Genomic DNA, 17,735 nt, shown 5'->3' with positions numbered 1-17,735 from the left:
TGTTATGTGATTGAAATTCCATCTGATTATGCAGCAATGGATTACTATCGCTATGACAACTGAACACCATGGCAACTGTGGCTGAAAAACCAAGAAAAGTGAAGTCACGATCAATAATTATTATATCATTGAGATTAGATGTATGAAGGACGGCTTTCCCTTGTTTGGCCACGCCACTAACCAACAGGTACAGAGTGCCATAGACTCAACAAGAAGACCTTAATTATTATTTGACAATACAGCAGAAGTTATCATTTATAATATATATACATATATATTATTGTTTGTTGACCTATAATTGATTTAAATGGAAAGATTAAATTAAAATCAATGGAAATGAGACACACACAGAGGAAGAGATACTAGATGAATTTAAGACCGTAATCCATAAATGTATTATTTCTTACTTAGTTGTATTCACTTTTGAGACTTGAATACACGTGTGTACCCAATAATGAATGCAGCAGTTCTCTCTCTCTGGAAACTGGAAACATGCAAGCAATCTTTAGTTGTTTACGTCTACGTACTGTCTTAAGACGAATACTCTGAAAATGTAAACCTCTTCTTTTTTACTTGTTGCAAAACATATGGATTACTTTTCCCCAACTTCACTGTAGCTCATTATCATTTAGAGGCTGTGTGTGTGTGTAGGGACTTTCAATATGTGTTGAGGTGTGAGTACAAAGTGTTTTATGCAGCTGACCTTAATCTTTGTCCATCTGAACTTTTGCACAACGTTTGAAGAAATTCTCTAAAAGCATGGCAGAGAAAGGTCTGGTTTCCACAAGAGTTCACCAACAAATTGTTTGTACCACGACATTCAAATTTTCTCACCCTTTGAGTTGATGTTTGGAAGCTGCCTGCAACCCAACTTTCTGCATCTACACAGACCGCTAGATAACACTGATTACAGATAAGAACAGATGACGCAATCACTATCAGATTTTTGATAGAAGTAATTTGATGTTACTTTGTAACGAAGAACGTTGTTCTGTGCAGGATTAACAAGTGTTTTATTTTGGCCCAGCAGCTGTATCAAAACTGACCACAGTCCAAACTCTTTCTCAAAAGTCATCCTACATAGCTCTTTTTACTTCAAACTTCACTGAGAGGTTTTGAAAGTCTGAGACATTAATGAATGTCAGATCAATTAAACAAGACATCACTTTAACTTTATTCTGCTGACATTGTGTCAACGCGGTGCTAATAAGGCTTGTGTTGGTGTTGTGGTGCACGGTGTCGTAAGATCTTCCTGTCTTTTGTTCTCTTTCACTAACAGTTGAGTTTAGTTAAGAAATGTGTCTCAGCCATGCAGATCCACTGCAATGAGTTCAAAAATGATGAATGATCCTTTCTTTGTTTAACGTGTAATTGATTCTTTAAGATGAGCATTACCAGAGTTGGTTGATATCCATCTTAATTTTATTTTTACAAAAAAAGAAAGTCAAAGTCACTAAAATCTTTTGATTGATGAAATCTGCCTGAGGAAGAAATGGGGTGTTAAAATGCTTCAAAGAGGAAGGAAGACAAGGTGGCAGCCGCTCATCTTGCAGTCAGAAAAAAGAGCTGCAATTAGGAGAAAAACCAAATCCGTCCATGTGACCATGTCTGGTTTCCTTCTGCTTTCAGCGCGTGTACCAGAACACGCTGTTCTCTCAATGAGTCCTGCTCACCTCTGTTTTGTCATGTCCAACAAAATGAAGATAAGCCCATATAGTTTTATGTAAACAGAGAAACAACTCACTTTTTAAAATACTTTATAAGTTTCTTTATTCCAATTGTTTCTTTTGTTTCCTATTTACAATCTCTACTCTCATACATGTGACATTATTTACATTTTTAGAATAGTTAACAAAGCATTGTTCATCTTCAGAAAAGTGCTTTAATGTAGTGGAAATAGAAGCCCGTGGAAGGTGAATACGATTTAGGAAAAGGAAATAAACAACAAGTATTCAAACATCAACACATATAGCATATTTTATCCACAGCAAACTGTGTTTTCATAGCTTCATTGTGATAGACTAAATATCTATCAGTATAACAATATTATACTTGTACTCTAAATAGTACTACATAGACAGTGCAACCACTGAGGTGGCACATTGGTGACATTCATCCAAAGTGAAAGAGTGAAGAATGAATTGACTGAACATCCAAACGGTGGACAGAGTCTCACCAACCACAGAACAGACAAACTGTGTGCCCCAGGGTAAGAAATGGCTGAAGCCACAGAGCTAAGAATTTGTGCTACCAAACCCAAGCAAGCAATCTAAATATATTAATTTCTCTAGGAGTTTCTAATTCTCTCAGAAGTAAGCCATGCTTGACATGATGCTGAAGGAATAAAACAATAAAAAGAAGCTTGGTGAGTTGCTGGTCTATTGTTGTGCTACTAAAGTCCAAACTAGCTCCAGAGTAAATTAAACATAGGACTCCTTGGCATAGGAAAACTCCTCAAACACAGGCTGGCTACATCTCTGGGACGTCATCTCATGACGGCCAGACACAGACTCAGACATGGCTCTCTGGCGGAAAGGCTGCCGCCTCTCTACAACAGCAGCATGTTGGCTCAGAGTGACACAGAAGGCAGGGGGGAAGTCATCGTTCACAGAGGGTGGTAGGGATTTCCTCTTCAGCTCTTTGGCATCGTGTACTGTCATTGCACTACAGTGTGGAGGGAGAACCACATGTTGCATCGCCTGCTCATATGATGGAGGTCTGCAGGGCATTCTGCTGTCCACATGTCTGAAAACCTCAATGGCTGATAGTGGACGCGGTTTGCGCAGAGGCTCAGCAGGTGAATCCGCTTCACTCTGGGAGTCCTCCTGGAGGGTTTCACAAGGGAAGGAGTTTTCCTTTGGGGTGTCCTTTTTCAGGCTGCTCTTGCTGAAAGCTCCCAAACTCCTGGTCCTCGTCAGGACCAGGAGTTTATTGGCTACTCTGAGTGAATGTGAACGCTTCTTCTCATCAGGAGGATTCGGCTTGGCATCCTCCTGTGGAGCCTTTGCTTCCACGGAGGACTGGTTGATGGTGTCCGCTCTCCGGTTGCAGGCTGGTGAGCCGGCTGGGGAGCTGGTGAAAACTAAGCCCTCCGATTGGTTTGATGCAGCACTCTCGAGAGAAGAGCACGAGCAGTCCTTGACGTGGTTCGTGTTCATGTACAGCAGATGGTCCATATTGCTGCAGCTGCTCAGCTTTGGAAAAGACAGAGCTGGCCTGTGCCCACCTTGTCCCCTGAGCAGGAAGGAGTCATCGGAGATCTGCTTCCTTAAAGGCTGCTCCTCAAAGTCCCTCATCTCCAGGGAGAAGTCCTCGTGGCTCCTGGCGTGGCCACACAGGTTCGCAAGATCAGGCGAGACAAGCAGGATGGGCTCAGAGCAGCGACGGTTGAAAGGTGTCTTTGAGTTGAAGACGGTGTCAGACGCCCAAGTAGAGGTGTTGGAGCTGGGGCTGAGCGAGGAAGATGAGCCTCCTTGTGTGGAGCTGGTACTCCCTCCTGCCTCCCCATCGCCGTCTGGGTCGGTGCTGTCATAGGCAGAGTCATGATGCACCGAGGAGAGGGAGTCTGTACGGCGGGAAAAGTAAGACATGATGAAATTTGAAATTTCATACTAATTATCCTCATTTATCCAATTTAGAAAATTATCAATTCAATTTAACCTAAGTAAGGGATTGTAAGAGCATCAGGAGGGGACAAGGAGATAAGAGAACTCTGACGTGATGTGTTCATGTACCTTCATCAGTATCGAGAAGAAATGGGATATTCTCTCCGAGTAACTCGCAGTGATTAATCAGGAACTCAGTGAGATCTGTGACCTGCAGCAATGAGGAAAACAAACACGATTGGTCAATATGATAACATTACAAATGCTCCGCTGTGTATGAACGGTATATCTTTTTTTGTGCCGCCTTTCCAAACAAACAGCAAACAGCTAACTTGTGAAACCATTTGAGGTTTTTTGCACAGCAAACCACAAAGCTTCAAAGCACAAAAAGTGAGAAAACTGACTCATAACTAGACGTACCTTCTCCATCTTTTCCTTCTGCTCATCCAGGGGGGTGGTGTCCAACTGCAGCAGCGTGGGGGCGATGCACACCGCCAGATTGTGGGCGTCCATCTTGTTGATGTCAGCACTCTTGAGGATGTGATGGAGTACACAGAGTAGATGCTGCAGGAGGAGTTTCTTGTGCCCGGGCAACATATCTGCCACCCTGTTTAGGAGGCAGCGAAAAGGGGAAGGAAGAAAAAGAGAACAGGAACATCAGTTTGCCGCTCTTTTTTTTTTTCCTCAAATTTAAGATTCTTCCTTTTTATTAAACAGAAGAGAGATTTAAAAAAGAGAAGTGTTTATGTTCAGTCAAACACGGATGGGATGTCCCTGTGTAAACCCCACTACAGAAATACGCACCAACACCTGACCGCAACATTTTTCATCAAAATATTACCAATAGATCTGTATTTCCCTCTATACACAAATATAAACACAAGCTGAGGTAAAACAGCACTGTTGGCGCTCATCATCCCGAATCGATTGCTTACTTTCTGATTTCCACAGCTCTCTGCTGAGCATCCTCGTTGGCCAGAGCTGTCATCCATGTGTCATAAAGTTCAGACACGAGCAGGCTGCCAGGAAGTTCCTTCAGGAAACTCTGCAATTAAAAACAGGCGTTGTGAGTAATGAGTAATATCAGTTTTGAGGCATTGGATTAGAATATTTCCCTTTTGGGAAATACATTTCTACATATTTCTGCTCCACTACATGCTTAGCTTCTACTGACTTGGCGGAATAATACAAAATATCATCAGCAGAGATCAAGCTACCTGTATTAGCATGTATTAGGATACCCAGCAATTTAAGATGCACTTCTACCTACTTAATACTAACGCAGAAGGGCAGAATAAGATTTGTTTGCAGCAGTCACAACATTTAAGTGATGATCACACGGATCCGGTACAGGAACGTACTTTGAGGAGCCCGACGAGCAGAAAGACGTGCTGCCCCACCAAGTCCACCTCCAGGCCGCTGTTGAGCTGCTCTCTGATGTCCTTCATGTTCTTGCTGTTGCACGGTTTTCGAAACACGCCCTCTGTGGCCGGGCCTCTCTTCCTCAGTGATATCAGTAACTCCTGGTGAGAGGACAAGCATGAGGAGAGGTGAGAATTTCATTGCGAACAAAACTAGGGCTAAAAACATAACATGCACCACAGAGAGACTCGAGTTTCCTGTTGCCATTAAAAATTCTGAGAACTCGTTTCGAATGAGACCAGAGTGGGTGCTTGTTTTTTTTGGGTTTTTTTCATGTTCTGCCTCAACAGGCTGTCCCACATTTCCCTTCAGCAGGTGTTTTGCTTAAAATTACATTAAATTCTATTGAAAGTCTAAAATAATAATATAAACAATAAAAACAATGCTTGGTGGCAGATGTGAGTAGCTTTTTTTCTTTGCCATGCAGAACAGGAAGACAGAAATGACTTGACATTAACTCTAACATTTTAGCTTGAGAGGCAGCTTACCATGATTGGCTTGGGAAGTGAGGAGCTGTCTGGGCATAACCTGCAGAGTGGCTGTCCAAAGAGATGAATCTTGGGCTCTGTTTCTGATCGGCTTCCTTTCCTTTCCTTCGCTTTGAAACTGGAGCCCTTTTTGAGCCTCTTCACCACTTGGTTCCATTTATTTTCTGATGGAAGCAACATTTAGATCACATTAAATGTGATTATTATTATTTGTGCAACACTGCAGAGCAGGACTAGATGTGCAACATGACAGTACTAATAGTGCCGCTTTGCCAGCTGCTCACTATCATCAGTAGTTAGACTTCCTCTGTGTGTGTTTGTGGTTGTTCTCAGTGTCACCTCTACACATGGCCCAGTTAATGAGCCCGAGCCTCGTACTCACCAGTGGGCTGTGACTGCTTCTCCTCTTGGTTACTCAAGGGCTTTGACAGAATGGCCATCTTTTCATCACCCTAGAGACAAAATAAAGAAAAACCCGTTTGGTTATGATTGTGCAAGAGGGACACTAGCATTCAGGGTACAGACACTAACAGCAGCCAGAGATCAATCAAATGTAGCAACATTAACTGTCCCAAAGTGTGAAATCCTTTTCTCATTTAATGGCTTATACTCTGTGCAGTCATTCGTCGCTATATGCCAGCGAGATGGAGTTTTTACTCACATTAAGGGGAATCTCTGTGATTTGCTCCATGCCACCTCCTGCTAAAGTTTTCGTCTAAAATAAAAAAAAAAAAGACAGAAACAGTGAGATATGTGATTTGTGGCTCTTTCTTTTTAAAGTATTTTGTTGGTTAGGATGGGTGGGGTGGGACACTTACTGCAATGCTGCCACTCGGAACCTTCATCAGGACGTCTGGAGTGTATAAATCACAACCAGCCCTCACTTTTGCGTCTTTAATTTTTCTGTGTTAAGACAAGAAATCAGAAAATGCGTTCACTTTGTTGTCACAACTGTAGCAGTCTTTCCTGGGGAATGTGTCTTTTGTCTTTAGTCTTCACTTTCTTCAGTTTCTGATATTTGAGGTTATTGTGTTGGAACCTTGCAGCGGACCATTTAGGTGCTTTTTAAAGGCACCAGTTTGGTGATATTGAACCTGTTATTTGAAATGTTGAGGATTAAAACGTATTTTATCTAAAAGCCAAATCCTTTAAAACATAACTTAAGAGTTAATTTTGATTGGTGCTTCTGCAGCATTGAACAAAAGTACTTTAGAGTCCAGATAAAGGATGGGAAGCATTACCTGTTATGGGGATCGAAAGAATATTTTTGATGATTTGCTGGTGTAAACATAAATAAACACAGATAATGATATTGGTTCTTACCTGTGAAGAGTATCTAACCAGCGTTCTTTCACCTCAGGCGAACTGCAGGCAAAATAACAGCATGGTATGAGTTACTAATCCACAGAGAGATTCACGGTGCACGGTGGCAGATACAGTGGGAGGAATGAGACAACCGTGCACCCACGAGCTCCTTTAACAACTCTGGTGGAAACTGTAACTCAGTCATGGGAGCAGGAAGCTGCGTCACGGCGGGCCCCAACCAAACACGTTCCACTTCCTCCTAGACTCGGTTTACTTTGGCAAGCTGTCCATCGGTGGAAACAAGACTACGACACAGATGTGGGTTCCTACGTGTACACCTGTTGGGATGACGGTTTTGTTTTTTGTGTTGTTTTTTTTTTCTTGTAATATTTCGTGGCCTCGTTAATGTTTAAAACTTTAAAAGTCAGTAAAATAAAAAGCCAGCACACAGCCACTCGTGTGATCAACTTCTTGTGAATGAGGAGAAAAGAAACTTTCTCACGCTGAATCATTGCCAGAGGCAAGCAACCAATCAGAGAGTAGCATCTAATTTTCAGACAAAACAACTCAAATGCAACAAGGGGATTCATCTTCTTCTTGGAAAACAGTAACATCTGAAAAACAACTTCGTTGTTTGATTATTTTTGCAAGAAATGTGGGTGGCAGTGACTAAAGCGATGACTGCCATATGTGCACTGTTTCCCAACTAGTGCCATTTAGTGCCTTTGATGACATGCTGCCTACTGCAGATAAACATAAAGATTAATTTTGTTCTCTTTAGTTGATTAACCTCTCAATGGGTCAATGGGCAGTTTTTAATGCACCGCTTTAGTTTACTGTAAAATCCATCATTTCTCGATAAGTCAGCTGAGCTAAATGTCATTGCAGAAAGCTTTGCACTTCCTATTTTGCAACCTTGTGTCTTGTGATGCCAGTAGGAAGGCCTTTCTCTTTGCTGCTTCTCCCTTTTCTGAAAGTTCACAAACGAGCATTTGATACATTGGTGAATATTTAATATTTCAAATATGAAAGAACAAGTTTTAATTTGAGCCTTTTAAAGGTTGCAAGTCAAAGGTTTGGATGTAAGATTGACTCCTGACAAGAAGTTTGGCCATTGTTGTTTTTATTAGAGGTTACTAATACACCCTCTGATCAGCCTGGGCAGTAGAAGAGGAGACGTTGTGGAGACAAGAGTTAACTTTGGTGTTTGGAGGCAGTTCTCTTCTTGACTTGGAAGTAAACACCTGTGAAAGCTGAAGCTGGCTATGAGCCAAAAGCACATCTTACAAATTGTTAATTTAAAGGAAAAACTTTGGTTATCAGCCTGTTAAGAGTTTCATAAGAAAGATTTTACTACGTTGTTATATAAAAACATTATTAATGTAATGCCAGCAACCAGTATATCTGTATGCATATGTACTGAAGAGCAATGCAGCCACATATACACATGGACACACTTCAGTATTTATCCAGGAATGTAAGCACAGGTACATTTCATTACGTAATATGTTGTTTGTATTTGAGTCATCTGGTGCATGACTGCTCACCGAAAACACACCAAACAAAAGGTGAGAGGCCAGGCTAAGACGAGGGTCACCCGTGGGTCAACATCCCCCGTTGATCCCTCTTCTTCTTCCGCTTCATCTTCAAAACCGTACAGCCAGATATCCCTGAGGCTCACTCTGTCCTTCAGACGGTAGCTGGCAGTCGACCTGTTCAAAAGGGGCAAAAAGGAAAGGAGCACTCTTTTAAAGTCTGTTTCAGAGTTTCACTTCCATAAATTTCTGTGATAGAAAAACCCCCCCCCAAAAATTATGACTAAATTTGGAATGCAGTCATAAAAATGTAAAATATAGCTCAAAAGCCAGATCAAAAAATAGAAACAAAAGCCACAATTTCACAATTTAACACACACCAACCTATTCTGAAGCTCCCACTGAAAGTCTAATGTACAGAAATCACAATTCAACAATTCCACCTTAAGCTTAAATGGAAAATTTATTCTGGGCATGAATGCTGCTGAAGAAATCTGCTGCACTAGCGAGACACCAAGCATGCCGATATTGATTCCCAAGGCTGAAGAGGGAAACACACACTAATTGGCTTGGGAAGTGGATTGTGGATGAAACGCTCTCACAGATCTCTTAGAAAAGGTGACATGTACGTTACAGCGCAGACAAAGACACGTTTCCGATTACAATTTCATGGTCACCTCTGCGTGTTTGCTCATGAGGTGTGTTAAATGTATCCTGGAGTGGTGGAAACAACAACAAAAAAAAAAAAAAAAAAAAACTGGGTCGTAGAAGGAGACAGGAATATCCGGTATCACGTCTATTTGCCATTAGCATCATGTCAAATAAATAAAATCTTTCTAAGAAATACTAGACAAGGCCACAGAATTATATAATACCAGACTTGATAGTGTTTCTGAGTGTGATGTCTGCATCATGAGCACAGTGAAAGGACTTCACATTTCTCTTTCCGTGACAATAAAACAAAAGCAGTATACTTTCGGTGTTGACACTGGGCTGCATTGCTGAACTCAGAGTGAGTTATACGCTTCCAGCCTATGCTGACTGCAGATAGCTACAGCTTGGCATTTGTTGCATAGGCAGAGGAATCTCTCTTATTATTAAACTCTCAACAAAACAAAATAACAAAACGAAAACAAGCATTCTTCACAAAAGGCTAACTATTCTTCTCAGGCTCTGATCATATCATGAGTAGTGTGATTTAATGGTGTTTCCAGGTGACACAGCTCCAGTTTGCAGATCAAACGATCACAATGCCCCGCAGGTCAGGGTGAAGATCCAGACCGGAGACAGTCAGGTAAACAGACCTGATGTGTAAATGTGGTGCTTTTTAAATGTTTCTCAAAAACAAACTGTACACTAAATAGTAGCATAAACACTCATTACGTGAGTTAATATATGAGTACTGTATATATATATATATATATACACTCAGAAGACTCCAAAGTGTGCTTGGTGTGTTGTTACCTACTGGAACTGTGGGCAGGTTGTGGGACAGAGATGAGTCTGATAACTCCCACTCACAAATTAGAAAACTTCCACCGGCTTAGGCAAGCCGCTCACATCTGACTAAGTGAGGCAACATCCTCAAGCTTCTTCATATGAATGTGTCTTCTTGCTCATAATTAAGTTTAAATCTGGACATTGGATAATAATAATGAAACTGTATAGTAATCATCTGAGTACTGCCTCTGTGTCGGGTTCCAGATTCATTTATATGATTTGGATTGAGGATGGTGCAGCTTCTGACACTAATCAAACACCGTTTAAAAGGGAAAGATTCTCACTGACATGTTTTGTTTGTTTGAAAGACAAAACATCTGAGTTTCCTCCTGATGTGACTCCACCCAAAGGGAACCACCTTACTTTATTTTATTGTTACAGGATGAAGTCAGTCAGTAGAAACTGGTCATTATGCTGGGAGATTCCCCAAAAGCCCGAGTGTCTGAAAACACACATTTTACTTCTTCTTTCACTCTCACTAGAACTGCCATTTTTGAGCAGAAAGTCACTTGAATTCCAAATCACATTCAATTTTGAATGTGTCTGTCAGTTGATGAAGTCGTTTCTCATTTATAATGTTTGATTCCATGCGAATATATTTGATTTTCCTCACATTTTTATGGAAAGAACTGCTGATCACTTACTTGAGTTTGGCCAAGACAATGACATCGCTGAAGAGGAACAGGTGCCTGTCCCTTGTTTTTGTGCCTTCAGTGACCTGCACACACTCGTCCAGCAGCAGCTCTCCGTTCTCACTGGTGAGGCCGAGGACAAATGGACTCTGCTCCACGGACACCCAGCAGGAAGCCTCCTCCCTGAGCCAGTGGACACACACAGGGTGGGTGACAGAAGCTAATGTTGGTGAGTAGATACACTGGGAGAACGACTCGCTTTTAAATGGGATTGTAAAAGTTTTAGACAGTTTCAGTGTTCCTGGGTGGATAAATGTATATTTAAAACATTTATTTTGTAAGCAGATTTTTTGTTTAAGGTCAGATAAACAGATGGAAGCTTCAGTTTGTTTAGGTTTAGCATAGAGGCTAAAGATAATGGAAAAGCACTAATTTGTCTCTTGATGCAGCAATTTCACATTTAAAAATAATGCGGCCATGTTTACTGTGAGATAAAATGAGCTGACAGTGTGTACTTTCCCCCCCGACACACCAGATGTTTTTCACAAATATATCAGCTTTTCATACGATTCTCAAATCCACATGTATCACATGCATACATTTTGCATAAGAGTCTTATGAAAGCAGATGTTTAAGAAGTGAATTGGTATTCAAGGACTCCATCTTGTATCATCCTCACAAATTTAACGTCAAACTGAGATTCAAAGTCATTTGTTCGTGAATGACATGTTACAAAAAACTGGTGAGATTATGACTCTTTTGAATTCAAAGCACTGATGTCGTGATGAAAATTTGCACCAGAGCTGACTGATTCATGTGATGTGTCCTCCTCCAACCTTTGATATCCATAGTTTACAAGATCTCTGTTCTTACACATTTTATTTAAATCCCTCAAAACTCCAGAAGGTCTGAAGCTCCCGCATTCCCAAAAATCATCATCAACAAGTTATCGAATCTTTCATGAATATCTATTGAAAAGGTCTGCGGTTAAAAGTACATTTTTAATGGGTCAACTGATGGGTCAAGTGAAAGGAAACTCTGAATGACAGGGTGTGGAAAGTGGAAACTACCAAACCTCAACAAGGATCATGTGCAACCAGTTCAGGAACGTTTCCTAGATTGTGCTTGGGTGATTGGATTGCTGTTTGAGTAAACTGAAAAAACAAACAAACAAACAAAAAAAAAACACCACTTCTTTTGGAATATAAACAACGTGAATCACTAATCAATAGTCTCCAATACTTATTATCCTTGACTAAAATATCACATACAGGTGGGAATAACGATCTGAGTAGAAAGAAAATGTCAGCTCTATGTATGAAGCCATAGCCAACCCTGAGGGATCAATATAATACCGCACTTGTATAATCTGTCTGACTGATACTTGGTTGTTTATTTATCTTAAATGTGAGAAAAGAGTCTGTGCTGGATCGGAGTTTTTGAGTGATGTATGTTTGTATTTGGAAACCAGCTTATCTTTGGGACATCTCTGACCAAAATGTCTCCAGCTAAAAAATAATTCACCATTTATGTTGTGTGCTCTTTCTTTATTATTAAAAAGATTAGCTGTTATCTAACATGACATTTCCAGATGCCTCTTTACTGCCTCACTTACAAACAAATAATAAAACAAATAATACAGCTGTGTGGCACTAAGTAACCCCAAAACAATTGTTATTGCGTTATGCTTTTGCCAGCTTGCATGTCAGTGTGTGAATGTAAGTGTTGTTTATTCAAATTGAGTGTGAAACCAGGTTTGGTCGTGAGTCTGTGGGTTTGGGGCAGAAATTCAAATTGTAGCAGCAGAGGTACTTTCCCTGTTACCGCTTGTGGCCGAGTGAAGATGACAAATAAAATCCCAGAAAATCCAACAGTGGTGAAAACTCTGACCCTCCATGTTGTCTCTACAAACAATGTGAGCAAATTGAACAGAGTATGACCCTGAACCGCCGACACTAACATCAACTGCTATCGTGCTGTAAAGTCATAGTCCATCGTTTTTAGAAATTCAAAATAGACTTATTCACTTTCTCCACTTGGAGGAAAAGTTCAGGGCAGCCCACACATCTGACATTAACCCTTTATCATAAATGTATAGTCTGGAGGTAGGTTACATGAGCTGGGCTGCCATTCTGCTGTGTGCTGTTTACGTCAGCAGCAGTCCCACTGCACTGAAACTAACACTCATGAATCTCCCCACTTAAGGAAATGTAAACCCATGATGAAAGTGGGTGGGGACATTTTTTGTCTGTGTCTTTTCTTTTTTTTTTTACTTCATTAGTCACCCACCATATGCCCTGGTGGTCTTTGAGCACCTACTGGCAATAACGCTAAAAGGTTAAAGAGCCCACGCCACGCGCCTACAGAGCCCGTTGTGGCGTTTTATGGACTGAGGTGTCAAAATGATGACCTTTTTTTTAAAGTGACAAATATAAATAAAAAAAAGTCCAAAATTGTTTCCTGCATTTATATGTAAGTTCGTCATTGCAGGGATTGGATAGTGTTGCCGTGTTAACGGTGTTGGTGGTTGGTTGTAAAAAAGGCCAACAAATCCACCACCTGTTCAAATCTAGTTCAGCTAATTCTGCTAAAAAGGCCAGACAAAGCTTTATCATAGAACCTGTCATCATGGCGATTGAGGGTGACTGATAAATCAGGATTAAGGGCTCACTGTCAGAAAGTGAAGACAGATTCATATCAGTCGGTCTGTCTCTGAGTCCTTGTGGTCTTCAGAGAGGTTTAGGAGTTTGTTCTAATGTCAAAACTTTACCCTGTAAATCCCCTGAAGGCCCATGTGTGTCTGTGGTCAGTCTGCACATGGCAGGTGATAAACTACTATGACACATTGCAACATGTGGTCATGTGACAGGACTTCTGTGTACGTCAAGTGCTGCTGTTTGAGGGCAGCAGAGGCTGTTTCATCATGTGTTGCCATCTGAAAGTCAGAGGCGCCGGTGAAGAGAAACTGAAACTACCGAAAAGGTTTAAATAAAATCCTTCATCAAAATAACAATATTTACTTTGAGATTTTTTTAAAAAATGTATTTTGATTTGAGCTGCCAACTGAAAATAATGTTGCACATCCACAAAAACCTGCTGTCGCTTTAAAGGCGGCGGGTCGGCCTCCAGGGCAGAAGTAAACATTGCTGGATGTGTGATTGGCACTGGATGCACAAAACAATGAAACAATCTTCACTACACCAGAAAATTAGATTTTTATCTCACTGATTTTCATCCAGCACAGCAGCTTTTCCCTGAAATCTATGTGAAAGTTTTGGATTCCAATCTGCAATGTTTCCTCCCTTTCTGTCTCCCTCGGATGTTTTCCACATTATTTTCTGCCTCTTTCATGCTGTAACTGGAAACCTAATCGAGCCCTACTGCAGCTCATTATGGATCCAGTTACTGGTTTAATTTTGCAAGTCAATCAATAAAGTAATCCCTGCCACAACTCAAAAGCAGGCGCTGGTCACGCAACCATTTTAAATCTCCAGATTGCCTGAGATGACAAAACCTAACCTGCTCCAAGCGAGCAGAAGCACTACCCCCATCCCAAACAACTGGTGTGTACAGACACAGCCATCAAAAGAAACTGACTGTTCTTCCTCTCTCTTTGGGAATATAAGAATAGAATTGATTCTGAAACACATTTCAGAAAATAGATAGATTGGTTTAGAAAGTGGTGATGTGCAGACCTGATAGGAGACCAAGTCATCCCCAAGGCCTTCCCGAAGACCACGGATGGCGCAGAGCGACGTCTCTGAGCCAAGTTTTTGAGGTGCTGTAGGAAAAGAGAGAGCTTATAAAAGTCATACAAAATACAGATTATCTAAATCTATTTATGTGTCCACAGTATGAATTTTTAATGTTATTGTCAAAGCTTTTCACACATTTCTGCCGTCACAGCTAATGCTCTACCATGCAATTTTTCACACATGCCTTCACATGCACAATGGCTTTAAAACAGCACAGACACTCAAAGCCCCTCAGCCAAGACCAGACTGCAAAGATTTCGATTCGATGCATGTCAGTGTTCTAATACACAAGACGTGTCGTCAAAAGTGTACTTTGGTCCTCAGATCCTACCAAAGCCGACTTTAAAAAACAGTTTTTAAGTACCAGAGTGGACTGAGCAGAATGATGATCCATGAAGATGAGACCACTAAATGTGATGTGTTGTTTATGTGGTTTTCCTGACTCTCAGGTAGAACAGAACAACACAGATGTAAATCATGGAGAAAAACATCAACTCTGGTCCGTGGTTGCTGCTGTTTACATTCCTGATCAAACGTGCTGCAGCCAAATCCATCCTGAGGGATCAACCTCAGATTAGAAAGTCCATCAGCGAAATTGACTTGTGATAGTTACATATTATCCCCGTTAAAGCGTTAAAGCAACTCAAGCTCGGAACAGATCGATGAAAAAATCTAAATCACCTAATTTCCTTCCTTTCAGGTATGAAGAAAACATCATGTGAGAAATCTTCCAAATTAAATTGTTCCTTATCTCCCTCAAAAAAAAAAAAGAAAGAAAGAAAAGAAAATCCTAGCAAGTAATTGGATAAAGATTTTTAAATAAATAGGTTAAAGCAATGCAAAATTTGATTTGTTGTAAGTACCAGTCTGGGTTTCTTTCTGCTTTGTGAACGGTAAATAAAGATTTTGCAGTCTGTTCTCCTTGTGGGGGAAAACGTTTTGGTTATTTCAAGACTGTCCATTGACCTGCAGTCTCCCCCCAATCATCAAGCTCATCCTTCTAGTGCAGATAATGCTAACTGTATGTTGCCAAGCAGCACGCAGCAAATAAAAAATACACAAATAAAGCCACAGTGTCGTCAGGGTCTGAGCGACTGAGGGTTAAAGCTGCACATAAAACTGGAAATAACAAAGACTGCAGTCAGAACCTTTTCAGTAATAGATGAGTCAACCTGGCCAGCAAAGATAAAACACAATTAGAGTCTAGATTTTATCATCTTCAACTTGAATTTTAACTTTTCATTATATTAACACGTATATATATTCATACAAAAAAGATCAGATCTTCCATCTTTTTGGGGCTGTTCTTGTGCTGATTGCTGAATAAACTGAGCAGAGTTTAGAAAGACAGGAACACTGAACAAAGCATCTCTTCCTGGAGTTTGTCTCTGAAGTCAGAGCCAGGACCCGTGATGGACGCAGTAACCAGCCAAAGGCGTCTCTGAGTCATCTGCATTGATTGTATTGATTTGTCTCGTCATATGTGACGCTTAAAGCTTCATATAAAGTTTCTTTTTAGACTTCGGACAGTGCAGTCCACTGAGGAAGGTTAAGTCACCAAAAACTGAGAGCGTATCAGGAAAATGGAGCCTTTCAGTAATTACGATTTGCTGCCTGAAATGTCCCAATTTTGAGTGTATACGTTTCCCTCGAAATTTTAATTTCCAAGAGCTTGTACCATCTCCCCTCATGCTGATCCGTGCGTCAGGCTGAGTCTCAAAGAACAGCGTGCTGGATTGGGCAGAAGGGTTTTATGGCGAAACCCTAAAAGCATCACACCATCATAATTGTGTCATTTCTTTATGGAAAAGTCTGCTGTCTTGACTGTTCATTCGTATCTATTGTCTGTGACTGACACTGCTTGTTGCTTTGTGTGTAAAACCATCAGTACTTTCAACACTGTCACACCATATAGAGCGGAAATCTTTTTTCCTCCTTGCTCTCGATGATTAATGTCCTTGCCTCTACTTTCTCATTAAACACTACCGTCAAATATACAAGGCACCTCAGGAAAGAGAACCCAGATTGTTAAAAAGTGTCACCTCACACTGAGTGACACTCAGCAGGCGCCACCAGCTCAATCTATGGTGGATCGATACTCACAGGACGCAGGGAAACTGCAGCGTCATCGTAGCTTCCTCTCCTCATTGCTGCAATCCCATAATCTGGAGTGTCCATGCTGACGTCTCCAGGTGAGCCCTCAGCCCCCCGGGGTCTTATGCTGCAGTTTGTAGAGGAGAGGTAGTTTGCTGTGTGCTGCGAACGAGCAGAATGACGTCTCCTGTCCTGCACAACGACTCCTTCTAGCTGGCACTAATGAGCTTCAGAACAATGGAGGCCCAGCTGGCACACTAAAAAAGGAGGGCTGTTTTGTTTTGTTGTGTTTTTTTGCCTGACCTGGACCTGCATTGCCAAACGCTCCCCATCCTCCCCTCTCACAGGCCTGTCCTGTTACGCTCCAGTTGGGCTGCTTCCTCTCATTATGAGATCACTGAGTGTCCCATCAGGACCCGCCGCCTCGTCCCTGTTTCCAGCCTAACGAGGGCGAGATGCCGTGACAGCCGGCGCGTATCAGTGATCAGCCCACGAGGTGCAGACATACTAACACACTCACACAGAGTGGTTCCTTTTTAGTGTTACAGTGTTTGACTGACAACAACAAGGAGGAATGATTTCAATAATATAATGAACTGAGGGATCACCTTAAACTTTATTAATTTAGCGCTGGTGGTGACCTTTAAAAAGAGAAATTTAATTAAATACGCCTTTCTGTTTTCATCACAGCAAGGCTGTGAAGGTTGTGTGGTATGTGTGAATGTGTTCAGAACTCAGTATTTGAGAAAGGCTATAGAAATTAAAAATACATTTTTATTAATATTATTGTCGTTGTCGTTGTTATATTTTTAACAATATGTTTTGCTTTTCATTCTTCTTGTGAATTCTTACTCTTAAAATAATTTTTAAAAAGGACAACAGGGATTAAAAACAAAAATGCAAAGAAAAAGACACATTGATGTATGTAAGCTGGGATGAGAGCACACAAGTTACAAGTTGCTCCATCTTCCTCTACAAAGACATGTTAACATTTGGAGTTGGAGCTCAGATACAAGTGAAATGAACATGACAATCATTTCTAAACCAAAAGAAAAGCTCCGATGTCTCTAATCAGTCAGAGGATGGACTTCTGACATTTCTGTCTGTGCGAGCTTCAGGGTCTCCATTTCATCTGACCTGAAGCACACAAACTCTTGTCAACAGGGAATCATTCACACAAACAGCATTTTGGCCTTTTGTTGTCAGTGTTTTGAGTTGGCTCTGGTCCTGGAGGACTCCATTTAGTCCTGTTCAGGAAAGTTAATGGTTTCCATCTTGGCATCAAAAGCTCAGCACGGAGCCGGCTCAGAGCAAGTCACCACTTTCATGATTGGTTTGATCTTGGCTGTCTCTTGCAGCAACAACACTCATCCTACAAATGTTGAATCGTCAAAATACA

General features: G+C 41.1%; 1 protein-coding gene across 1 annotated transcript; it reads right to left on the bottom strand.

Annotated features, from left to right (window-relative positions):
- Positions 1-1,741: 1,741 nt before the first annotated feature.
- tagapb (T cell activation RhoGTPase activating protein b) lies at positions 1,742-16,420 on the bottom strand. The gene is made up of 14 exons (XM_029496391.1): positions 16,346-16,420; positions 14,183-14,268; positions 10,500-10,670; positions 8,368-8,532; positions 6,839-6,880; positions 6,334-6,418; positions 6,177-6,230; positions 5,898-5,967; positions 5,516-5,679; positions 4,967-5,128; positions 4,541-4,650; positions 4,026-4,212; positions 3,735-3,816; positions 1,742-3,565 (listed from the first exon to the last, which is right to left on the bottom strand). The coding sequence occupies exons 1-14, from the start codon at positions 16,418-16,420 to the stop codon at positions 2,421-2,423; spliced, it is 2,598 nt and encodes an 865-aa protein (XP_029352251.1). The 3' UTR covers positions 1,742-2,420.
- Positions 16,421-17,735: the final 1,315 nt, after the last annotated feature.

Source organism: Echeneis naucrates, chromosome 24 (assembly GCF_900963305.1).
Source record: "Echeneis naucrates chromosome 24, fEcheNa1.1, whole genome shotgun sequence".
Taxonomy (NCBI): Eukaryota; Metazoa; Chordata; class Actinopteri; order Carangiformes; family Echeneidae; genus Echeneis; species Echeneis naucrates.
The sequence above is the reverse complement of the archived record's forward strand: the minus strand, read 5'-3'. Positions and strand labels throughout refer to the sequence as shown.